At 38.0% G+C, this 24849-nt stretch overlaps 4 protein-coding genes across 14 annotated transcripts; 2 read left to right on the top strand and 2 right to left on the bottom strand.

Moving 5' to 3' along the window:
• Positions 1–70: 70 nt before the first annotated feature.
• LOC113681669 (queuine tRNA-ribosyltransferase catalytic subunit 1) lies at positions 71–6233 on the top strand. The gene is made up of 9 exons (XM_027198778.2): positions 71–327; positions 422–490; positions 607–660; positions 1684–1819; positions 2506–2649; positions 4064–4202; positions 4338–4413; positions 5190–5384; positions 5968–6233. Exons 1-9 carry the CDS (start codon positions 94–96, stop codon positions 6208–6210), a joined length of 1290 nt encoding a protein of 429 aa, XP_027054579.2. The 5' UTR covers positions 71–93; the 3' UTR covers positions 6211–6233.
• Positions 6234–6607: 374 nt separating this feature from the next.
• LOC113681670 (splicing factor C9orf78) lies at positions 6608–9966 on the bottom strand. Its single transcript, XM_027198779.2, has 3 exons — positions 9458–9966; positions 7803–8071; positions 6608–7175 (listed from the first exon to the last, which is right to left on the bottom strand). Exons 1-3 carry the CDS (start codon positions 9871–9873, stop codon positions 6904–6906), a joined length of 957 nt encoding a protein of 318 aa, XP_027054580.2. The 5' UTR covers positions 9874–9966; the 3' UTR covers positions 6608–6903.
• A 45-nt stretch (positions 9967–10011) lies between these two features.
• LOC113681671 (UPF0690 protein C1orf52 homolog) lies at positions 10012–11627 on the top strand. Its single transcript, XM_027198780.2, has 2 exons — positions 10012–10513; positions 11030–11627. Exons 1-2 carry the CDS (start codon positions 10030–10032, stop codon positions 11170–11172), a joined length of 627 nt encoding a protein of 208 aa, XP_027054581.2. The 5' UTR covers positions 10012–10029; the 3' UTR covers positions 11173–11627.
• A 601-nt stretch (positions 11628–12228) lies between these two features.
• Positions 12229–23578, bottom strand: LOC113681667 (uncharacterized). 11 transcript variants are annotated; one of them, XM_089203656.1, is made up of 5 exons: positions 23324–23578; positions 17909–17994; positions 15016–16234; positions 14613–14666; positions 12229–13229 (listed from the first exon to the last, which is right to left on the bottom strand). In XM_089203656.1, exons 3-5 carry the CDS (start codon positions 16156–16158, stop codon positions 12753–12755), a joined length of 1674 nt encoding a protein of 557 aa, XP_089059782.1. In that variant the 5' UTR covers positions 16159–16234; positions 17909–17994; positions 23324–23578; the 3' UTR covers positions 12229–12752. The 11 variants fall into 11 exon arrangements, with proteins under 11 accessions (XP_089059782.1, XP_089059784.1, XP_027054573.2 ...); XM_089203658.1 differs by having other exon boundaries at positions 14613–14663; positions 23324–23570; XM_027198772.2 differs by lacking the exon at positions 23324–23578 and adding an exon at positions 20223–20301.
• Positions 23579–24849: the final 1271 nt, after the last annotated feature.

Genomic DNA, 24849 nt, shown 5'->3' with positions numbered 1-24849 from the left:
AAATTATTTCACTTCGGTCAAAAACCAACAAACATAGCTTACCCCTCCCCTACCGGTGTTTTATATTACTACCAGTCAGCGGTCTAAATCAACATGGCGGACGAGAAGTGCCTTGAAACATGTGCCTTGAGTTACAAAGTTATAGCAGAATGCTCCACAACAAAGGCTCGAACTGCTATTCTAACTTTGCCACATTATGAAGTAGAAACTCCAGTATTTATGCCTGTAGGAACTCAGGGAACAATGAAGGGTTTGACCTCTAAACAACTTACAGAGCTGGACTGTCAGATTATTCTTGGGAACACGTACCATCTTGGAATGAGACCGGTAGAGAGAACAAGAGATCAGGAGCATTTTAATTGCATTATTATACGGTTCTAGCTCTTAAAAATCAGTTCATGAGATAAATTTTAACACACAGGGCACAGAGGTATTAGAAAAAGCCGGGGGACTACATGGATTTATGAATTGGAAGAGAGCCTTATTAACGGTAAGTTGCCTGCCAAAATATTAATATTGTCTGAGTCGAAACACGCTTTAAGAGAAAAGAACAGTAATTGTTTCGAGTGGTTAACAAATTATTATTTACTTGTTTCCAACATAAAGGACAGTGGTGGATTTCAGATGGTATCTTTATTGAAATTAGCTGAAATTACTGAGGTAAGCCACTCCGGTCTTACAACCCTTTTTACTTCTGTTTCTCCCTTACTCATTTTCGCACAAGTGTTCTCCTTGTCAAATTTAAATATTGTCATTGAAATTTCTTCCCAGCAAACAATTTTTCTTGGACTTACCATCTGAAGTTGGTCAGTACAAAATGCAGACTGCAGACTGTAGACCAGGTACAAAATGCAGACTGAGAATTTAAACTGTTTTTTCCGTCTGATACATGATAAAATGACATCTCACAACTTAGCAAGTGTCACAGAATTTTTTTTCAAGGAACGTTTTTTTTACAATCATTTGCACTATTACAAGTGGAATTTTGTAACATGGTACATACACTGATTTTTACATCTTAATATTTGTGGAGTTACCAAACAGATGAGAGATAAACAAATGGCCCATCAATCAGTGTGTGAACACCCCTGAATTTTGAAAATAAACCAAGTTGAAGAAACAGTTTTGATCTTGGTCTGCATTTTTGTCATCAAGATGAACACATATTGGTTAAAAAGATGATGAGTATGGAACGCGTGCAAAGCTTTCAATTGTTTCTCAAAAATTGCACCTGTTAATTATTCAATTCTGACATCTTGCATGTGAAGTGAAAAGACTATATGAAGACTTGAAATTCTATTAAGAACAATTGTGTCTGCTTAGTGAAAAACTGAAAACAACAGCCACTTTGTTATAAAACAAAATATACAAGGAAATAGGCAAGGAATATTCCATAATAGTGCAAATGATTGTGAAAGGTGATCGCGGAAAAGGGATTGTGTGACACTTGGTAAGTTGTAAGATGACATATTATTACATATCAGACAAAAAAACAGTTTAAATTCTCAGTGTGTACTTTGCAACCAGTCTGCATTTTGTATGCAGTCTTAATTTTGTACTGACTGCATCTGAAGTAGAGGAGGTACAAATTGAGCTGATTGAAATACCTAAAATAAAGAGAAAAATTTTACCAGTAAAGATTTATATGTGCGCACAGAGATTCCTTTAATTTCTTTTTCAAAGGAAGGTGTTAAGTTCCAGTCTCCCCATGATGGTAAAGAAATGCTACTTACCCCTGAGAAGTCAACTGAGATCCAGAATTCCATAGGAGCTGATATCATAATGCAGCTGGATGATGTGGTCAGCAGTACTATAACAGGTAACCTGAATCAGTATGGCAACCTTGGCAATCTGCTTACAATCTCTTTCAAAGATTTGTCATTTTCAGCCTGACTGTTCAATGGCAAATATAGCAGATACTTAATATGCTCATAACTGAGCTTTCTTTAATGAAAATGTATCTAAGAGTATGAAAAAGAATGAAATGGAAGTGGAGTTGATGCACAGTGGTAAATGTTATCCTGCAACCAGTGACAACTAGAGGATAAGACCTTTTGAATCATAATTACGAATATTTTTGTGAAGCCCCTGTAGATGATTCCAGTAACAATAGCATCAATAAGAGATGTTGTTTGTACCAGGAAGGTAAATAGATTAGCCTGCTAGTTGGTATGGTAGGGTTATTACTTGTTAGGTCAACTTTTTACAAACATCTTTGCTTTAATCAAATCTTCAAAAAGGAGAGAAATGAGAGAAAACTTATAGGATCCTATATTTCAACCATGAACTAAATTCTGTTCATTTTACTATTGAATCATTAAGACAGATCAAATAAATACAGATTGAACAATATTTATCCTGATGCCAAAATGAACTAGTGACCCCAGATTTGGACAAGAGTAGAACTTAAAAAGTCCCTTACCATCCCAAAAAGCAAATCTTATCCTACCTTATAGATATGTTTCAGTTAATCCTTTGGCTAAAATCCAATCATTGCCTCTGTAGGTCCAAGAGTTGAAGAGGCCATGTTGCGCTCAATCCGATGGTTGGACAGATGTATATCAGCCCATGCTAAGCCAACACAGCAAAACCTTTTTGCAATAATACAGGGAGGATTAGATCCAGAACTTAGAAAGACTTGTATACGAGGTACTTTGTTTTACAAGCATCATCCATCATCAGTTCATCTGATTTATCTATTAATCCTAACCATTACAATTTCCTCAAATGTTATTGGAGCATTAGCTGCTTTAATTTTCACTAATAAGTCCATTCAGTTGTAATCAGACTGTTGGCTGTAATCAGACACTGGTAATTGGACAGTTGGAGCTTCCAATCAAACTGAGTCCACTCAGCTAAATTTACCAATCACAGAATTTATCACAATAACCATTATGATAGCAACAACCACTTTTCCTGAAGAACTACTGGGGAATTTCCAAAATGGAAGAATTTTTACTATAGACATTATCTCTACTGGAGATGTTTAATTCCTAAATGTATTTGTTTTTTTCAGAAATGGTAATGGTGATAATTAATTGGTAACAGGACTTTGTGTCATCTAGTTCTGTCTGCAATCATTTTCAAATTGATACTTGTGATTGACAAATTGGACTACCACTTGGTGGATGTCCCATTTTGTTAATTGCTCATATGATTACAGACCTTATCAATAAAGGGCAAAATTACTGAGCGCTGATTGGTTGAGAGAGAGGGCATTTTTTCTTAATTGAGGGCATTTTTAGTAATCAAGAGAGGGCATGATTACCTGTTAATGATTGGCTAATCCGTTGCATAGCAACCGTTCGTTATCTTGAAATTTGTTAAAAATAGACTGCGCGCGTGATTTTCCTTCGTATAAATTTTACCTTTATTGATAAACAAGTAATCCCATGAGACCTTGTACTATTAAGGATTAATTGCACTTGAATTTTCAAAATTTTCCAAATTGCCCTCGTTGCTTTGCGACTCGGGCAATTTTGGAAAATTTTGAAAACTCTCGTGCAATTAATCCTTAATAGTACTTGGCCTCATGTGATTACCTATACAAATTTGAGGAAACAAAGTCCCCTCACCATTATTCATTGTATCTGAAGTTTATCTGATTATTTGCAACTTAATTTTGGATGAAAAAGAAAGTCTGCCCTTGAGCCTAACTGTCAACATGTTGTCCAAGTTTATCCTGGCTCCCACAGCATAACAGGGCAGTGCAGGGGTAGTGCCACCTCTTCTGCCTGAGATGCTGCCCCATTGTACATGCAGGTCATAACTTTACCCTTCTATTTTGTCTGGTTCCTCAATATTTCATTGTTACCCATTTGTACTCCAGGGTAGGGCACTGTGGGTTTATAGTGTCTTGTCTAAGAACACACCAGAATTACTTGGATAATGCTTGGATCTTGACCTTTCAGCCCTGAGTCCGAGCAGTTTGGTTAGCCAATCACTGGGCTAATGCAAGTAGCTAAATCATGTAGGAAGTACAGTAACCCATAAGATTGATAAAATTTTGAAATGTTTTCAACAGTTGCTATAGGATCAAATTTATTGAATATTCATTTCTTAGAGATGGTTAAACGTAACACACCTGGTATTGCCATTGGTGGCCTTAGTGGTGGAGAAGAGAAGTCTTTATTTTGGAAAACTGTTACACTGTGCACAGATCATCTACCAAAGAGCAAACCAAGATATCTTATGGGTGTAGGGTAAGGGTCATGTGCAAAGATTGCTTGGTGTTCATAAGAAAAAAATTACTGGAAAATCAATCTGGCAATGTATCAAGATTAATTTCCTAATTTTTTCATATTCTGTTTTATAATTATTTCTTTTATTTTCTCAAGCTATGCTGTGGATCTTGTAGTTTGCTGTGCTTTGGGAGTTGACATGTTTGACTGTGTCTATCCAACCAGAACAGCAGTAAGTAGAGTGAACATACTGTACAGTCAAGCATGACTCAACAGAGTGGAGTATTTAATGTGTTATCGTTAATTTATTCTAATCTAAATAACCTATGTTTTATTTTCTGTAAGAGTCTTTTAGGTATCTTCTTGAATTTTTTCCATAATAATGATAAGGATATTCTCAATGGAGAAAGATCAGTAAACATTTGCTGAGAATATAGGTATCAAATTTCATATAAGTTTTGTCCAGTCATTTTGACTTGAAGTGCATTACTTCTAAACTCTGACAAAAAAAAATTAGATCAATCAGGATAAATAAGATTAAAATAGTGTTGTAATGGGATCCAGTTTTAAAACATATTTGCTCATTAACCCTGAATCCAGCATCATATGAAGAATGTGCATGCACAGTTGTGCTGTTATTTGATCATGCTAAGCCGGTCTCCACCCCTGAGTTGATACTAAGTTTCCTCCTCGCTCTTACCCAGTAATAAAAAATAAATAAATCCTAGGGAGTGTTAAGTGTAATTGTTCAGGGTTTCTTACTCTCAAAGCCAAATTTGGATTTTTTTGTTTTATACATCTTGCTCCTACAGTTCTTGCCTATAATTTCCCTAAAGGATCTTCAGGATTTTGAGGATCCTATCAAGGATTGTAATAGAGAAATATTTATTATGATCTTCAATACTCATGCCAAGATCTTCAAGGGTCTTTCAACCAGAATTTTGAAGATCATTGTACTGATAATCCACTTGTAAAGCTACTGACTGATTTTTTTTCTTACAAATCCAGAGATTTGGCACAGCCCTGGTACCTTGGGGTCAACTTCACTTAAAGAATAAACAATATTCAACAGACTTTGAACCTATTGACAGAGACTGCAGATGCTTGGCTTGTAAACATCACACCAGGGCTTACATCAACTCTTTGCTAGGCAGAGAAGAGGTTGCTTGTCATTTGTTGACAATTCATAACATTTATTATCAGGTATGCTGAACGATGACAAATACTGTTATCTTGTAAGCAGGCCCTCATTATTGGGGCTGCATCACAACCATTCCTTTGCCTGCAGGAAAGTTTGAGGCCTTTTGCAAAGCAACAAGCAAGAGGTCTGCAATGGGTCTGGAACTGATATTGGTACCAGACCCCAGCAAACTCCTCCCGACTAGTCTCAAATCTTCCAGCAGGGGGAAAAACATATATCCTGTCGCACTAACAATGAGGGTTACAAGTGTGTGGGAGAGATTAAAAGGAAACATATGATGTGACTAGTTGCCAGAACAATGAATTCAATGTGTTAGAGTGTGGTTCAGGTTTGATTCCTGAACCTTTAATTATAAATTGGGTTGATTTTTCTCCTACTCTAAGGGTTCCCTACATGAAATTTTGCTCCCTTTCCAAAAGCCAATGTGATATATAGAGAAATTCCATCAGCTATTCTTCAGAGTAGGAATAAGAAATGTGCTGGTACAATTTTTAAATTTTAAAAATTTCATTCAGTAAAAATATTCAAGTTTATTTGCTTTGACTTAATTATTTTGGTTTCTATTTTTTTTCCATTTTGTTTCAGATGAAGTTGATGCATGATATAAGAGGAAGTATCAAGGAGGACAAATTTCCTGAATTTGTGCACAAATTTATGAAAAGGATGTTTCCAGATGAAATTTTTCCTGTCTGGGCCAAAGAAGCTCTTGCTTCTGTCAATATCTTCTTGAAAACTCAGGAAATCATCAAAAGTAAAGAAGATAAAGTGTTGAATCAAAATGACTCTGCCTCTTCTGGTGAATGTGATTCATCAACATTAAATCTTTAAAAATAAAAATTTGCCCAAAGACATTGTCAAGTGTGAGTGATGTTTGACAAAGTGAACAACATAAAATACTTTCATGAACTTTGCTCAACATATTAGCAGTAAAAATTACAAAACTAGCTGCAATGGCCACTTGAAAATACCGAGCATCCCATCCTGGGAAACATAGGCTTGATAGTAGCTGCTGTTTGAGAAAAAAGGCTGTACACCTTCTGTAAAGGTAGAAGGAGACTTGTACTAAACTTAAGAGAGTGGTATCAACTTGTGTCCTTTAGATGTGGATGAAGTGTGGCAGTTTTGGGGCTCTTGAGTTACAAGACTTAACTGTTTTGTGTATTTTAGTGAGGTACAAAAAATGTTCTTTTAACCTTGAAAGCCGCCAGAAGAAAACAGTCTTCTCTATCTTGTAGACATATTTATTGAGGAGCATTGAAGGGAAAAATTCTTCAATAGATGTAAAATATGAGGAATTATTTAAAAATACAGTTAGGAATTCAAGTGTGTGTAGTTGTAGAACTCTTTAAGGGGCCACAAGTGCTGAAGAATTAACCTCGATAGGAGAGTAAATTTCTGCTGCCTGTCTGTTTCTGTTCACCTGTTGTATGATGCAATTTTATCTTTCCCTCAGTCTTTTAAACAAAGCTGTGATTCACAAGCAGTAAGGCACTGTCATAGGAAACATCATACAGAGATACCTTACTGATACCTCCATGAGTCTCTTGCTCGTTTCTTAAATTTCTCATAAAAGAAATCGTCAGTGGCTTTTTCAACTTTGTCACCAGTTCTTTTCTTGTTTGAAGCAGCAGCTACAGGAACTTCAGTTTCATGTGCTTTGCTGCTTGATGCTGATGAAGTGTCATCTGCCTTTACTGTTGGTTTTCTAATTACTTTCTCTTGTTCTTGTGCCTTGTCTCTTGCTGCAGCAGCTCTCTTGCTTTCTGCATCAATATTCTTTTGCTCATCATAAACTGGAAACACATTCACATTCACATCAGTTCTTAATATCAAGTGATTTTAGTGTGTTTGGCACAAAAGTCATACAGCCACTTGTGCCCCATACAAATGGTTGTGATTCAATTTAAGCCTTGTAACACTGTTAACTACTTGGCTCTGGTCGCAGACCCCCATTCAAATCAGCTTGAAGCTGAACTGGGCCAACCTGGTTGAATATTGCCAATAAATAAAATAACAATTGGAAGGTGTTCAATTTTTTTCTCAAGCAAAATGAAGCAAAATAGTTTCTTCACCAGACTAGCATTTTCATAATGCCCTCCACTTTTCACGCTACTAAATTTTGATGTTTTTCCCAATTGTCCAGACTGAAAAATCCAAAAATGTACAGGGAAGCCAAATTGGGAAGTTCATGTTTTTGAACAAAAAAGGCATTAGTGTTGATGGGGCCTCAGTTTGATAAACATAATTATCAACCCTCAAGATAGCTTTGCTTCAAAGTTGAGCTAGTAATTAAACTTCACCTTTTCAAACTCATTGCACCATTTAATTTACCTTCCTTGACTTTAGATAGTTAATTTCTCCATGTTTGTTCTTATTCATCCTGTCAACATGCAAAAATTATAAATTGAAACATAGCTTACATCTACTATGCAGCATGAAGTTCACCGCCATGTTGGTTGGAACCATCTCCGTTGGTTCTTTTGATTTCTTGTACCTTTGTTCCTCAATCACAGCTTGTTTAGCTGCTTCTGTAGCCTCAATGTTCCTTATTTTTGCGTCAATGCCAAGATCCACCTCAGGAATACCAGATAACATCTGATTCGAGAGCATTTCTTCTGATGCCATTATCTTTGACCTGACATTGATATGTTCTGGAACCTGATACAGCAAATCTTCCTTTGATTTTGGCCTGCAAAAGTTTACATAATCGGCAGTAATAAAAACCAGTAAATAAATCACACTCTTTCTGTGTTTATATGGGAATCCCTAAGGGGGCTGAAGCTGCTGGCACCATGACAGACTACATTCCAATCTGACTGGGATCAAAAATGATCACAGGTCTTATCATAATATGGGATCCCAAACCTTGGCCTAGCAGCCTTTGTAAATAGCTTTGACATCCTTCACTCAAGCATCTGCCACACTACTTCTCCTACAGCCTACAACTTTTAAAACAAGTAAACTCAGTCTGGGAAAGATTCCAGCCACTGGAATTAAAAAAAATCTGGAGATGTTTTGACTTTGAATCACCATTCCACTTAAAACAACCAAATCACTGAAACTTCAGCCCCAAAAAAGACATAACAACAATAATAACAACCATCCTTGCACCAAAAATCTCAGTTGGTCTGTAAAGAAATTTACCTGATACCCCATTTTTTTAGGAAAAATTATGATCCTGGTTTACCTTTTTTCAGTAAATTCAGTAAATCACAGAGGTCAGCAAAGAAAAATTGGGTTCAGATACGTTTAAAAAGTGGTATGGACTGCATGATTTCAGCTGTTTAAAACAGAAATATTCTATGACATTTTGTGAATAAAAATGACCTGAGAACTTCCACTTCACCAAAAAATGGGGGTCCAGACCCCCAGGTCCAGACCATGTTTTAGTTGCAAACCACCCAAGCTAGTACTGAGTTGTGTACTTTTACCAAGCATATGTATTTCACAGTATGATGCTGAGTTAACCTTTCTGATAATAAATCTGTCCCAACAAAAAAATTGACTAGATCTACCTTGAAATTAAAAGAACCTTGTAGAGAGACAAGCTTACAACAAAAGCTATGTCTGAAAAGAAAATTAAAGTGAATGGTTCTCTTCTAAAATTCTACCTTCCTCACTGTACTGTTGAAAGAAAAGTTTGGCAATGAGAAAATGAGTCCTTGGTTTGAGGTCGCAGTTGAAACATGTTACGACACTCTCTTAAACAAGCTGAAATAGGAATGAGGAAAGTGCTACAGACCTAAATTTTTCAACATTTTGAGACCAGAGACACATATAGCCCTAAAACTTGAAAAAACACTGGTCCACTTAGTTTACACTGGCAAAAATCTGAGCTCCATTCTCCTTTGTAGGCAGGTTTGCACCACTGATTTTTCCTTCTTACGAACTACCTTTGAATCTCACCAATATGACTCAGGAACTGTCGGCAATTTTGATTGACAGTTTTGATTAGGTAGGGGCACAGAGAAGGGTATCAGTTGTAATAGACTGACTCAGTCATTGCAATACCCCAAGATAAACTTACTATTCACACGTGCAAAGACACATTTCAAAATAAAAATTAGCTACCCACTTGTTTTGAACAGTTTTATCCAGTGCAACACCTTTCCTCTTCGCCATCTCTTCTTCAATGTATTTTAACATATGAGTATCTTCATCTCTTCGGTTTGTTTCAGCGGCAAAATTTGCTCCTAAGTTAATCGATTTCTCTTTGTCTTCCCCTTCTCTGTCACGATTTCTATCCTGGATCAAATCGTTCACCTGAACAAGCCCGCCTGTTTTCAGTTTAAAAGGATCACTCTCTACTTCTTCTTCTGGTGCAAGAGTTTTTCCAAGAGCAAGGGCCACAGCCGAAACTCCAGCTTGTCGCTTCCGAAATCGTTGTAGTTCTTTCCTTTCCTCTAACGCCTCGCTCGTTAAAGATGTTTCTTGCTGATCATCGTCACTTTCTTCCGCTTCGCGGCGCTTTCGATAGTTTCTCTGAGGCATTTTACCCGTTGATTTTTTTACAGATAACGGAGAAGTACTGTCATGAAAAAAGGGTAAGACATGACATCTTTTTGTAAGGGATAAAACTTCGAGAACCTGGGTTTGACTTTATGCAGGGCCGCTGCTCATTGTTACCATGTATTCACAAAATTCAAGATGGCGGACGAACCGTTAAACAAGGAGGTAAACAGTGCCGATAAAGATCCGCTGTCATTCTTTACTGCCGGAGATTCCAGCTCGACCTCAGACTCTGAAAACGAAAGCGGTGTTAGGGATGACGATCAAGACAAATTGAAATCCAAGAGCCCAGCAGGTAATGCATCAGCACTCAAGACAAAGCTTCCTTCACCGACGACTTTGTTCGCAACAGTTGGGAGACCAGCTTTCCTTGAAACTAAAGAGGAGAGCTACGTCGATTGGAACTCGCTGTCAAAACGATACGAACCAAACACCTATTCAGCTCCTCCCGTACAATTTCCTCCTGTGACGGAAAGCAGCAGAGATAGTGAAGAATACGAAGATGCTGTCATTTCTTCTGCTCCAGTCAAATACGGCAAGGAGATCTCTGACATACAAAAGCACTTAGTTGTTCACGAAAAAAGATCAGTCACTACCGCCTTAAACATCTTGAAAGAAAGAGGTAAGATACTACACCCAAGAATGGCTTGTCGTTAACGTTGCTATTTCTGGGACAAATTTTCTCTGCCTCTCTTGCAGAGAAGCTTTTCATTGTTTCGTATTCCTCAAGCTCCCAGAAACAAAAGCTTGCTTGTAAACGGCTCTATAGAGTGTGTACCCTTTCTAGAGGGTTGAGGTAAAACAAACAAACAAACAAACAAATAAAAAAAAGCAAAAAAAGTCTCTCTTCTCATAGTCTTCTTCGCCGCCGTGACTCTCTTTAGCGTCGTGTAACTTGATGTATTCGAACTACGATTACTAAGGAGACTACGCTTCTCGTAAAGGGAACAAATATTAGGTTTGGAATACGCTTATTATAAGCTGTTGTCGCTGAGTTTGTGTGTATGAACTTGAGAAGCGTTGTTCGAAATTGTTCTCGATCATATGCTTGTTCGTGAATTGTTTTTCTTTTAATCAAACCAGCTCAGGTAAAAGAGAGAGGCGGAAATATTCATTGCTTTGAAATTTGTTCTTTTAGGAGAAAGTGCTCCAAAGAAACAGAAAACGGAAAATTTTAAGCAAAAAGAGAAAAGAAAACGCGATCAAGGACAGACTTCTAGAGGAAAGAGTTATGTGGAGGAAGAAAAGAGAATATTACGCCAAGACTTTGCTGCTGATTAACCATTACTCACTATACGCGGTGGCCGTCAGACGCCTGCTAAATGACTCGATAACCTTTGTTTCAAGTTTCGGGAGAAAAGATATCCCAAATTGCACTTTTTCTACCGTGAAGTCAAGGGTTACACTGTATACAAGCTTCGTGTGTGAAAAAAGCGATTTTAATTCGTGAATCGAGATATATTACGTTTTTAACCGAAATGTAGAGAACCCTTTTACATGTGAAACACAAGCAAGCTTTAAATTTTAGTTCATAGGATACTGCTAAAGGGGTTCGAAACACTAGCAATAATATCCTCTCTCTATGCACAATCATTTTGTAATTATAGACACCATAATCTTCTGCTGTAGACTGTCCACTTTTTTGAATTCGCTATGAATTATAATTTGGGAATTTCAAATGCTCACCTCAGCCTCTGGATTCGAAGCCAGAAGTCAATTAAACCTCACTAAACAGATCATTACTTCTCGTCAATAATTTTTTTTCTACATTTTCTGCACCTGACAGTCCACTATGGGCGGAAATTAAGTAAAATTGCGAACACAATTAAAATCCATTCGAAGGAAAAATAATTTACGGGAGGTACGGGAAAAGAAAAAGAACGCAGAAAGAGGAAAACCGCCCAAAGGACGAAGATGCTTGAATGAGACATCATAACATGAATGACTTGCTCAACCTCGCGGTTACATCCGGTTGGGAAAGGCAATATCTCATGAATCTAAGACTTTTTGCACAAGTTCTTTCAGAATTGAATATTTTGAAAAAGTCCGGAGCTGACGGATGTTCTGGCGACTGCAGCACGCTTTTTGGGCTTTGTCCTGGGGGCGAGGGAGTGGTGGTGGTTGAGCAATGTGGGGGAAGGGGGTGGTGGTCATGAGTGACAAGCCTTCAATCCAACTTAATCAAATAAATCAACATATCAAATATAGGACCTCGATACTCCGGCTGAGTCCATCTCCCCTACCTATACCTCTCCCATGCACACACAAAACCGCCACATAAGTCCCACCCCTCTTGTTTTCAACAGAACCTTATGGACACAAGGAAACAACTCGGTATTTCAAGCATCATCTCTTTTAAATGAAAGAAGATTGATAAATTTACATTGTGAAAAAGCGATGTTATCGAAAATAGAGGATAATATAATTATTTTCAAATTTCCTTACATAAACGTAGCAAAAACTGCTCTTTTTGAAGAAAAAATATTGTTTTTGCATATTGTTCAAAGGCGTATATGTAAATATACTTGTTTCAAATAGACACTCTCAAGAGACAACTCTCCAGAATCCAAATTAGCATATAAATACAAGCCACGTTGAGCAATAGAATTGCTTTCCTTACACAAGTAAAGTTACAAACTTCAACTTTCTTGTAAAGTCCAGCAATCGTTTACAAAAATATGCCATCCACAATATAATACCTTAAACAAAAGAAAAAGAATCGAAAAACAAAACACTTCAATGTCAACGACTCGCAATAAAGACATTTAAGTTTTCAATTCATCAACTTTTTAGTTTAAACTGATATTAAAAATGAATTCTAATGTAAACGCGTTATTCCAGCAAATCCTACGAAACTCTGTTTAAGTAGAATATGTCCGGCGAGCACGTTTCATTTTCTTTGCTTCGCTCGAGATTTCACCCCCACCCGGCTGACTGCTATGGCAAATATTTCCCAGGTAGGTCACCTCCACGTGTTTTCCTCTTTCTTTTCGGATCACAAATCGCACCTTCACGTTGCATTCTGGTCGCTTGCACTCCGCGCCTCCCCTGAAGAACACCGCTGAGTGGATTTTCCGAGAGTTTTCTGACCGCACGTGATTATTCTTGAAGCGCAAACTGCACCATGGGTTACTTTCTTTGACTTTGCTGAGGAAGATTCGTGTCCAGTCGCCGCTCAACAAACGGCCACCGCTAGGGAATGTGTTGATTGGAATTCTTGCCCAGTCCTCTTTGGTCAGCTTAAATCTGGCTGTTGTTCCATCGATGTTCTTTCGGAAATACTTTTCTCGTTTTCCGTTTTCGTCATCATCAGAGGAATCTGAGTCATCTGAGTAGTCCTAGTAAAAATCAAATGTGTACGTGATTAAACAGTACCGCAAGGGTCAGTTCAGTACCGAAGGGGTCACCCCGCGGGAAGTCATATTAAAATAAATAAAGAAAAATTAAATGAAATAAAAAAACAATATTCTTTTAATTTAAAACATAATAATGGTGGTACTAGAAGCTTCTTCTTGGTTTCGACTTGGGCTTTTCCTACCTTAAGTATTTCACGTGAGATCAACGTGAAAATCGTGAAAATAAAATCATGTGGCTCACTTAGCGATCGTAAAATTAAGTACAGCAATAATTACAAAACAAGTTGCGTAAATGACAGTTTTGGAAACCTCTGATATTGTGATGGCTGTCACATGCTCTGGAATACAGCAGATGAGAGTCACAATTTGTAACGAAATCGAGCAAATAATAAATAAGTCATGCAAAGAAATGATCCTCGCAGGGATATGACGATTTTAACAATTGCAGTAAAAAAAGAATGAAAGAAATCAAGCTTAACCGGGATTCGAACCCGTGCCTCCCAGATACTAAATGCGTTGCGCACTAGTACCAAATATGCTACGAAGCCACATGTTTGGACCGAGGCAAATTGAAAAAATATCTGAAAAGTTCTGGCTACAGGCACGCTATTTAGTACCGAGGATATCATGTGATTCATGTCGTGCACAAAGAAAAACAACATGTCAACAATATTGAAGATACGGATATTATATATAATGTGCTTAATAACGTTTCCATACAAAGTTTGATTATCTCGCAATTTTTTTAAAAACATTCTAACTTGTAGAAAAACAAAAAAAATTAAAATAATACTTTTAAATTCTATGATAAACTTCATCAAGTACATGAGAAATGAACGGTTGTTCTCTCTTTTTTACTTATTTCAATTTCCATCAGAGAGATGGAACAAACTCGAGAACTTCAAGCTTTTCGTGGACGCAACAAATTAATTTAGCAGTTGGTAAACCGTGTTAACGTTAAAAAGTTAAGAACACTAGAACTAATAAAACATTACTGATTTCAGTCTAATATGAGCCGAACTTTAAAAAATTATGTTCCTCAATTGTGCCACGAAAAAAATACATCTTAGTATAATTCAAACCTCTGAGGTCCTCCCTTTTTGTTTGGATTCTTTATTTGCTTTCATAGTTTTTACAAAACAAGAAAAAAGTAGTGTAAAGAGGCGTTGATCATTCCATAAGGCATCATTTCGCAACCAAGTGTTGCGAAAGTGACAATTTGTTGCCACAGGAAATGAGAACAGAGCTCAATATGGACAACGGAAAATCAAAGTTAAAAGATGAATCCATTCTAAAGCGAGGTTCAATACTTATGTCCAGTTAGCAATTTAAATCCCTCGATCAGCAGAAGTAGTTAACACTTACCATAGGAACGTCCCGAGTCTGTGAATGCATCTTGTAATTTGCGTTGTCAACCTGCTGGTAGAAAAAAAGGAAAGTTTTTCGTAAAAAGCAATAGCAGAGTGTAACTTTGTTCTGAAACTTGGCATAAGCCTAAACTGATGGTTACAAGTAAGCATAGATGTTTTTAGACATAACAGCAAGGATAGCTGATATTGAACGAAGTACTGGCCATATCTTTAGCCAATTTCCAAGGGGTTTTTTAGCAGTCACATTACAATGAATAAAGTCACATCTATGTGTGCCTGTATATATATATATGTGTGTGTGTGTGTGTGTGCCTGTATATAAGCCAATAAAAAATATGTTGCCACGCAAATATAGCAATTGAACCAATGATCAGAAAGAGTTAAGTAGTCTGAGTTACCTTCAATGGCAAATGAGATATTCCAGAATTATTTCTGTTCCAGTTCACAGGAACCATAATAACTGACGGGCGCTGGCTTTTCAATTCAGGATAACGAGTAAAATCATTTTGTGCATGGCAGCAACAGTTGCAATTCTGGGTCTTCTTCTGGTTGTTTGACACCAAATCGCGGGACTCTGATGGCCAGAATGGAATTCCTTGTGGCAGATCGAGCAGGCTGTAGTCACCATAGTACATTGGCATTCCATTGTAGTAGCTGATCTGATAATTTTCACTTTTCTTCCAGTCCCCATTTTGTGAGGTGGGCGTTTCCTCCATGTGGTAAAGTGGCACCGTAGCATTGGAACTCAGAGGAGTAGATGTGGGTCCCAAAGCATGGTTGGATGGGGCACTCTCAGAGGTACCATTCTGATAGGGAGGTATCTTCCCCGGGGCAGTAAACAGGTAAGCTGCTTTGGTTCCATTGGAACTCAACTGGTAAGCCATGTACTGGCTTTTCACTGGTAAGGTATCTGGCTGATGGGCCAATCGGTAAGATGGCGCCCTCTCTGGAGAACCTAACCGGAAGGCAATTTCTTTCTCCTGATGAGCCGTCTCAGGTGATGCTTCCCCGTTGAAAACAGGCGAGTTGTGGCCAGGAGATTGTTCTTCACTTTCCATCGGAGACATCTTGGGAGACATATTGGGGGACGTCTCCTCTCGAGAAGCCACTGAGTTGGGCAGTTTATCATTGTGATTGTGTACACCTTCAGCTGGTATTTGCTCTTCTTGGTTGCTATTATCAACTGCTGGAGAATGCAATTCTTTGCATTCGTTTGGTTTATCGTCGTGGTTTTCTATCTGATACACAGGCATTACATTTTTGTCAGCGATTTGATTAGATAGCGCGCCCTGAACGTTGCTGATCTGAATGTTCAGCACATCCTCTCGACTGCCAGTGTTTACTTCTTCAATAGCAGGCACTTCATAGATTGACTCCTGTGGAAGTGAAATCGTTTGGTGGTTGACCGTGCTGCACGCTGACTCAGAAATTTCCACTTTCACGACTGGCATCTCGCAAGCGGAGATTATTTCTTTGCAGTGCGGATTTTCAGGGATTTCTATCTTCACGCAGCCATTCGTGATGTCTTTCAGAGAATACATTTTTATTTCTACCGTCACCCACTCGGTCACGTGCTATCCTTGCAAAAGATCTGAAGTCAGCGTTCAACTGAAAAAACTGTAATCAAGAAGAGCAACGATTAATAAACGTCAATAGAAAGTGATAAACGGGAATTTCGGCAACTAAATATTTCAACGCAATGTTGTCTGGCGTTTCTCGGTTATAATTATCAACGGCCTGGATGAAGCTACCCACCGGAAATTGTCAATAAAGATCCACTATTCATCAGCGAAAAGCATTTCGTAGCTGGTGGCTTTCAACGACAGACTGCAGAACAAATGTCACACCGGCCAGAACCTTTGTTTGAGCGGAATGTTTGAACGGAAAGGGGATCAAAGTCTTTGGGATTTAAATAGATGTGTTGCTCACTTGTCAAAAAAGCCTTAATTTTTGGATTGAGAAATATATATGTACCAAAGACATGTGATGCCTGATTGAGTAAGTGATATCCTCCAGGCGGGCGACTTCGATCATGCACGCAACATGATCAAGGAAAATGAAGTGCGTGACATGATCTCACTAAGCACGCGTTCGATATCACACTCGTGGTTTGCCAAGAGGCCGCGATCTTCGTAACCGTTGTTGAGTGCATCCTGCGCAGGAATCACCTGACGATCTGGCGTTCTTTGCTTTCGAAAGAAAACACAATTTAAACCACACGAGAAAAGTAGCCCTAGACATCAGATTTTTTTCAAAAGTGTAATTTTGTGATGCGAAATCACTCTAAGATGCAAATCTTCGTTTTAATCTATTTCAATATCCTAAGGATTGATGCAATATTCCTCATAAAAAAAGAGGTGAATATTTCCCTGAGTCGCCCTTGACAAAAATTCTAGCGAAGCTTACCAATAAATCGTTTCAACATGAAGTTACGAATACAAAGGTTAAACATTTGCACGTATTAGAAAATAAGAAGGCTGAGCTGTCTGTGTTGTAATACGCAATTGAACGAGCGCTTGAGCTACACGCCTGGCAGCCTCAGAATATCCACTTTCCACTGGTGCACGAAATTTTTCTAGCCGTTGTTCTAATCACTAGGTTCTTGAAACTCGGAAAACATATGTGTTCGACTACTGACCATGGTCTTACGTTGACGAGATAACCGACAAATTTTCATAACGAAAAGCTTTTGACATTGTTTTCCCGTTGTACTTAAGTGCAGTTGTGCTTTCAAAGCGAAAAGGGAATGTTTGTTATTAGCTCATTCGTTTTCGAGCCACGGGCGTCCTGCTGCTGCCGAGAACCTAATTTATTTGAGACCGACCCCAACAGTCTAATTAAAGATTTTTTCCATTTGCCAATAAACTGGCGATTTAATGCTCTGCACAAGATCGTAAAATTGGTCTTCTAAAACAGCGAAACAATTCTTAGATTATTAGATTATAATTGTAAACAAACATCGAATGCTCATACAAAGCTTGCATAAAATTTTCTGTGGGAATTCGGTCAATAATTTTTACTACTGGGATAAGCCAGAATTTTTTTCTGTCTAGCACAAAATGATTTTAGGATAAATCCAAGTTCAAATATTTCATGTTCTATTGAATAACACAACTTTTGATTCGCTTGACAATAATAAACAAACATCTGACACTCTCTAAAAGTTTAGAAGGACCTTTCAAGGGGATGCGTTGAAAATTTCTCACTGCTGAGTATGAAAGTCAATTTAACGACGGCTGAGCATTTTGTCATAAGTTAATAAATAATTCTACGCTTTAAAAGATAACTTACCAAACCCGTTGTTAGAATAGTTATCAAAATGGCTTTAAGCTTTCAGAGGACTGAAGAATATACTTTGTTCCAAAGCAAGTTAAGACCTAAGTGAAAAAAAACATGCGATTATCACGAGCCCTCACGAGTTTCAACACGCTTTGTAAAGCGCCTCATCTCACTTGTCCTTTCACCCTTTTTAATTTCCACAAAGAGACACAATATGCACATGAACAGTAAAAAAATCGCGGTCAAGATGATAATGTCGGTGAGTTAATAAACAAGTAATTGAAACGAGAGCATGTAACTCGTTTTTTTGAAAACGAGCTTAAAATAAAGATCTCTCGTGACCGTCTTTCTCGAACTAGCTGCTTTCATTTTCAAAAGGCAGTGATCAAGGCGCTGCATTGAAAAGTTATATAACTATCACTACAAATGTCTTTTTATATGAAGACGAGTAAATGATTTTTACTTGGAATATTCGGCAAAAGGAGCAAGTGATCGACATAGCAAAATTTTGGGTTCATTTTTGATGAAATAGTGGGTCGTTTGGACCTTTTGGAAACGCGGAGTCAAGTACATAGGATTTCACTCCGTTGAAATAGATGCTTGCTTGATTGTTAAAAAACTAAAATATGATTGTCTGAATAAATTTTCAACGCGTAATAAGTCTTACACTTCACAACAATAGTTTATGGAAGAACTTACGGGCGGTAAGGCGTATCAATTCATTCTTTGTTGTCCAAATTGCACGTTTCAATCTTAAATTTCGTTTGGTTAGTCCGAAAATTTCAAGGCCAAGTTCCATCTATTTCAGTATCGGTATGCAAGGCACCTTGTCTTAAAGTGCGACGTGCTAACGCCGTTCAAATTTCCTGCGTCGCCAACAACTGACAAATATTAAAGTTGTCCAACAGGTTTAACTACTATTGTCCTTTTTATCCCTTTGTTACCGCTTGAGAACAAAACGAAAGCTTTACCAAAATGGTTTTGCGGGAGTATTCTCGAGAACACAAAACTAACTATGCCTTTTGCTGTTGCGTAATCCTAGAAAGGAGGATTTTGACTCGAATTAGACTAAACTCGCGATGTTAATCATATAAAACCTTATCACGGGATGTCTCACGCGCACAAAGTTTTCAAAGAAATCGAGTTCGACATATGTAAATTATAGCTGCAAGCCACAAAGGCGAATGAAGTCTATAATACCTGGATCACGCAACAACAACGCCAAATAATTTTCGTGGAGAATCAACCATTGTACGCAGAAAATCATCCTGTCATGGTTTCCATGAAAAGGACACTCGTTCAATGTAGCAACCTTCCGATGTAGTAGGTTGCAGTTGTTTGTCATCAGTTCAAGCAAAAGGTCAAAATTCTTGGCCCAGGGGCATTTTTTGATGCGCCACTTGCTGCCCGGCGCGGGGATGGTCATACAATATACTAGCGCATTCGTAATTTGACGGAATTTTAAAATCTTGCGAACTCTGAGAAACCGTTGTTAGCTGTGGCAATGAAACAATGATATTCATCTGGTGACAGCTATCTCAGAGTCAATCTGTTAATGATATGCTTTTGTTTCTAACTACGACACACTGTTTAAAACGGGCAATGGTAGTTAAGTGAAAGTGTTACAAGTCGGTCCGCTAACTTGCTAAAACTCAACGCGAGATTACTCTGCTCCGATCTATAAAGAGAGTGCCATTAACACGCAAGACCCGAAAGGTTACGGAGATGTCTTCACTTGACCCGACAGCGTGTGTGACAAACCTATTAACATATTCATGGCTAACACGGCTTGTGTTAATAATTGTGTTTCGCATCACAAAACAAAGCTAATGGCCACACCATATTTCCTACAAATAGCATCGCCTTACGCCGAAAAAGCACTTCAAAGAGTAAACATTCTTGTTACCTTCATAGAATATAATTTCTAGCGTGCTTTAGCCGGTTGGAATACGATTCTCCGAGTCATTCCACTACTACAAATCATTCTGGTCTACTCTGTGTCAATACTAACCATAAAATCATCTGAATCTGAGGAATTTTTTCGCCTTTAAGTTCGCGCTTTTGATTTTTGTTCTCGACTAAACGACGGATTATTAATTTACAATTTCGATACCTTCGAAAGGCAAATTCCAAACTCAGTTTCGCCAATCATTTTACTGATCACAGCGTTTAAACACTTAGCGAATTAATTACGATTGCACAATTGATATCAAACTGTTGTTTGAAGTAATTCCCGTATACTTCTACCGGTTGGCAGTATAAATAACTAATCCGAGTCAGTTCGCAGACAACTAATTACTTCTAACATGCAAAGGATCACACTAACCTCTCATTTTGAAGCGCTACAGTCCTAGGTCTTCCATACACGGATCACTGCACTCATTCACCATGCTTGACATGATATTTAGTTAGCATGCGCGGTAGAAAGTGTGATAAGGATCTTGATCAGAGAGCGATACTTCACAGAAAAACAGTTCAGGGAATGTCAAATAAAGAAATTTGAGTTATGACAGTTGATGATAATAATGGGAGAATTTTATTATAAAGAGTTTGTTTCAACTCTACCTCGTTAGAATCATCTTTCAGTTTAAAAATGGCCTTTCATTCGAGGATCAATATGTCACTTCTCCCTTCACTAATTAATTCTTATTCAGGATCAGTCAATCAATCAATCAACATAAGAATTCGAATTGTCACAAGTCGACTGTCTATCTAAATAAGACCAAAACAATTGTTAAACCAAACGGATTTTGAAAAAGTCAACACTGTAAGAATCAAAGAATCTGTCCTTGGGAATTCTATCGTTTTCAACTGTGACCTTTCTCTATCTTGGAGCAAATTACTACATCATCCTAATCTCTTCTTCAAGCTTGATACGCTGGCGCTGGATCCAGGCTTTAGTACATGCGCATGACCGGCAGAGGACACATATCCCACTTCATGATCTGTCCCACTTGCGTTACGATTTAATCGTCATACAAAGTTGTATTTATATACAAAACAGAACAAGATGAGGTACAATTAATCTTCATACAACGGCGAACTTGAAAGCTTACTTTCCAAGTTTATATACTGGCTGTGACCCAGATCCTTTTGACCTTTAGAGAGTTCACTTTAAATCCGGTTAGGTTTTGCAGGGGTTTTTGGGATAGTAAAGCTAAGCGAAATATATGCGATGCAGCGGCCAAACCCATAGTGATCATTAACCTTGTCACTTCTGACGGACGCTCACGAATTTAGTCGGAGCAGTTCCCATCGACAACATAATGAGCCCCTAACACAGGCACGGTGGGTGGGACTGAGAACACGGTAAAATCGACATGCTTTTATCTGAGGGACCTGAAAGCGAAATCCTTATGATAAGAGACGGTGGCTTTTACAGACGGCCACGTCCGAAAAGGACTGATAATCATTGCTGATTCAAGTTGTCAAATGAAATTATATTTGTTCTTCCAAGTCAAAGAAAAGCCGCATTGATCCTTGCAAGTTTGAACTTTTTCTCCATTCTCCCATGTTTCGATCTCTTAGCGAGGCCGCTCAGCACCCAATATATTTGATTATACGGTTTACGCCCCGAGGGCAAGCGGCAAATGCAATGAAAATTTAAACTACTCTAGCAGGTCAATGAAATCACCTGATTTACTCAGTTAAAATGGTCTTGAACGACTAAATAAGAGAAGGATTTATCCACAATGCAAAGCTGAAAAGAGTCGGTTAGACTTAGTGGTCAGTGGTTTGGAGAAACAGTGCAACCATGCGTGATAAAAACAAAATTAGATGCGGTCACAGCAAGTGGGAAACCGTTTGCGCCTTTCTCTAGAGACAATAAGTAAGCTCTTCAATCGAGCTTAAAATTAATTGTTTCTTTCCATCTGCGGCACGTTTCCTCGAGCTAAGGGATAAATTAAATCAACAAGTGTTTTGTGAAGCGAACATCTGTCATATCTCTTATATGATCACTGGCATTTCAGCATCGACTTGATAGTGACGACAGTTCGTGATTTTGTTTGATAGCAGAGACCGGCTTAATAATAGATGCGTTAGACAAGGACAATGTTGAATGAAGAGGTTATAAGGTCATTTAAATTGTGTCACAACCACAATTTAAAGGCTATTTTTAAAACAGAAAACGTTGTTTTCTACATAAATCAGAAAGGATCTCGTTGTCAGTGGCAACCTAGCAACCCTCTCGCGTTTTCAATTGATTTTGGTGCGATCTCTTTTGCGTTTCTAAAGAAATTTGTATGCGGGAGGGCGGTCAAAATTGCCCTGAAGCAGGAATAAGTTAAGTGATTGTTGCGTCTACATAAAGGGTCTCACTGGGGTGGTGGGATTTATGGCTACCGGTTCAAATTTTGGTCATTGAATTTTTTTTTCGGTTAACTTTTTACGACTAAAGGTTAAAATTTGTTAATTTTTACGCTTAAGGCTAAATTTTTTGCTCGTTTTACAGTTAACGGTCAACCCCTTCGAGGCTGTGTAGAGTACTGATAATGACTTATTTACAGTTGCCCAAGGTCGCATACTATTCGAGCCATGATGTTACGAAACAAGCGAAATATGAGAATTTTTATGGGAATAAAAGGTGTTAAATTGTCAAAACACTAAGGAAAAAATACATGGGGGTTAAAAAAAAAAAAAAAAAAACAGCCGCAAATCCGCCAAGAAAACTCCTAAGAAACCGGCAGTAGAAAGAAGGTCTCAATGTTGTTAACTGATAGCCGTAAAACGGCAAAGAAATTTATCCATTGGACGTAAAAATTGACAAATTTTAACCGACAATCGTAAAAAGGGTGAGCCCTAAAAAAATTTCAAGTAACAACAAGAGAGTGACATTTACCGTTAGCTGTAAAATGGCCATTGAGACCTTAGAAACAAGCGAACACACCCAGAAGCAAGGAAGATTTTTTCAAAATCATTCCTTTTTCAATTCTATACTAAATCAGAATTTTTCGTTAACACTCACGACCCTTTATTTGTAAATAAATCTTTACATTTCGCCTGCTATGTAACCTGACATAATCAAAGAGGCTCTATGTGGCTCTTTGTGGGCTATTACTAAGTAGCTGGATCGCAAAATGAGAAAATTATTCTTCGTAGCTCAAAATATTCAATCAAGTTATTAGCAAAACTTCAAAAATGTAAAATGGATTCGTCGCCTAACAATCTTGATCTATAGAGATAGATAAATCACAAAGCAAATATGACGTTACTCGCACTGCCTTAGGGCAAACTGGTGAATATTCAGGAATATTGCGTTACGCAGTTCGAAACTTCTGCCCTCTTCGTAAAAAAAAGCAATTTTTTTCTGGATATCAGGACCTGTAAAATTCGCAGACTTGGAGTTCTTATGAACATAACAAAGGGTTTGAAGGCATAAGGTGTGGGCAATTCATGGACGTAGATTGTTTACAAAGTTCATCTTACCTGATCCCGGTCGGTCAATATTGTGTATCTTTGTTAGTTTGTACACAAGCCTTTCACCTTGTTATTCCTCTTGCCTCTTTCTTTCGCTTAGGAAATGATAATTTACCACGGGAATTGTATGGCCCACTGCATTTACTTAGGTTTCCTCTCGTTTAGCATAATAAAGACTAGTTTCCGCTCATGAAAACGTCATGCGATTTTCACAACCTCGAACTCTAAACATTTGATTGTCACGTTTTGCAAACCTGAACACTTGCCCGAGAGGACCTGGATCTATAAACATCTGTTTCGCGCCATAAGATTAATTTCATGGTGCCAATGAATTGTTCTGCTCGATCGTCGGTTCGTTCGTTCTATTCATGTTGGTGACAATCGTTTTTAGACACGAATCGACTCTGTCATCGGCCTACATGATGTGTGTTCTACCGCCGAATGCTATGAATTTTCCAGCTTCAGTAAGGTACATTAGATCCTTGCTAATTTGAACCAAATCAGGGAAACTAAAGAATATTTTGGTACTAACGGGTGTCTGTGTGAAGTTGTCTTATTAGTGAAAATACAGCATTTTACTGATGCAAGTATCGGCAGAAGTAGAACAGAACTCAATAACCTTCAGGCCATCGTACACTGTTTACAAATAACAATGCAGCTTAGCTTCAGGGGAATAATAAGGGGGAGTTTGACTGGGAGGGATAAACATCGCCTGAAAGTATAGAGATGTTCAAAACCGAAACAGCGGACAAAAGACGAATGAAAACACAAAACTACAGCTGGTCTGTGATATTTAAGAGCTGAAAACAAAGGAAAGCTAGAAAGAAAGGAAAAATAACGATTTGAACGTATTTGAGGGCACTTTTCTTGATTATCTGAGAACCAAACACGCAAATGATGGAACCGACAGTTGTGACGTATCGTCTAGTAAGCCCAAAGGGCACTGAATTATTGGAAATTTTAAAAGAGCTTATTTTTGTGGGTTTTGTCAGGGACCAAGAGAACTGTCCGTATATTTAAACGCGGGTGTCCGTGAAGTAAGCTTCGACTGTACACATAAGTTGTAAATTTTTTGCCGTCGATTTACGATGGGCAAATCTGCCTGTTAAAAAGGGATGGCAAAGGGAAAGAAGGTAAGGGTCATGAACTCGTTCCTAAAATGAAAAACATTTACGTATTTTAAGAGTAAAACACTGCAAATACACTGCCATTTTTTCAGAAAATCTCGCTCGTGGCTCATAAATCGAAATAATTGGCTTAAGACCATTTTTTAAGCCAAAAGTCGCCACAACGTCTTTAATTTGTTGAGAATCACAATCAAGATAATCGTTAAATATTCATTCCCTGTACTATTACATTTCGGCAGTATCTTGCTTTCACCAAATTTACAAGATTCAGTTAGCAAACTCTCGATATAAATGCATGCGTTTGTGTCTATTTCGTTATATTATTTATACATCCAATGATTTTTTCCAGTTTTGGCAGATGTGATTCGAGCCAAGTTAAGAAAAAGGCATGTCGGAAACACAACTAAT

The sequence above is a fragment of the Pocillopora damicornis genome, chromosome 4, assembly GCF_964200805.1.
Source record: "Pocillopora damicornis chromosome 4, jaPocDami1.2, whole genome shotgun sequence".
Lineage (NCBI taxonomy): Eukaryota > Metazoa > Cnidaria > Anthozoa > Scleractinia > Pocilloporidae > Pocillopora > Pocillopora damicornis.
Note: the sequence above shows the minus strand (reverse complement) of the source record. Positions and strands in the feature narration are given on the sequence as shown.

Excerpts from the sequence above, each read along its gene's own strand:
- LOC113681669 (XM_027198778.2), top strand. The coding sequence starts at position 94 with ATGGCGGACGAGAAGTGCCTTGAAACATGTGCCTTGAGTTACAAAGTT. Across the intron at positions 328-421 it reads ACCATCTTGGAATGAGACCG|GGCACAGAGGTATTAGAAAA; the intron begins GTAGAGAGAACA and ends TTTAACACACAG. Across the intron at positions 491-606 it reads GGAAGAGAGCCTTATTAACG|GACAGTGGTGGATTTCAGAT; the intron begins GTAAGTTGCCTG and ends TCCAACATAAAG.
- LOC113681670 (XM_027198779.2), bottom strand. The coding sequence starts at position 9,873 with ATGCCTCAGAGAAACTATCGAAAGCGCCGCGAAGCGGAAGAAAGTGAC. Across the intron at positions 8,072-9,457 it reads GATAAAACTGTTCAAAACAA|GCCAAAATCAAAGGAAGATT; the intron begins GTGGGTAGCTAA and ends AAACTTTTGCAG. Across the intron at positions 7,176-7,802 it reads CTTCATGCTGCATAGTAGAT|TTTATGATGAGCAAAAGAAT; the intron begins GTAAGCTATGTT and ends ATGTGTTTCCAG.
- LOC113681671 (XM_027198780.2), top strand. The coding sequence starts at position 10,030 with ATGGCGGACGAACCGTTAAACAAGGAGGTAAACAGTGCCGATAAAGAT. Across the intron at positions 10,514-11,029 it reads AAACATCTTGAAAGAAAGAG|GAGAAAGTGCTCCAAAGAAA; the intron begins GTAAGATACTAC and ends TTGTTCTTTTAG.
- LOC113681667 (XM_089203656.1), bottom strand. The coding sequence starts at position 16,158 with ATGTATTCTCTGAAAGACATCACGAATGGCTGCGTGAAGATAGAAATC. Across the intron at positions 14,667-15,015 it reads TATCTCATTTGCCATTGAAG|CAGGTTGACAACGCAAATTA; the intron begins GTAACTCAGACT and ends TTTTTCTACCAG. Across the intron at positions 13,230-14,612 it reads AGACTCGGGACGTTCCTATG|GACTACTCAGATGACTCAGA; the intron begins GTAAGTGTTAAC and ends GATTTTTACTAG.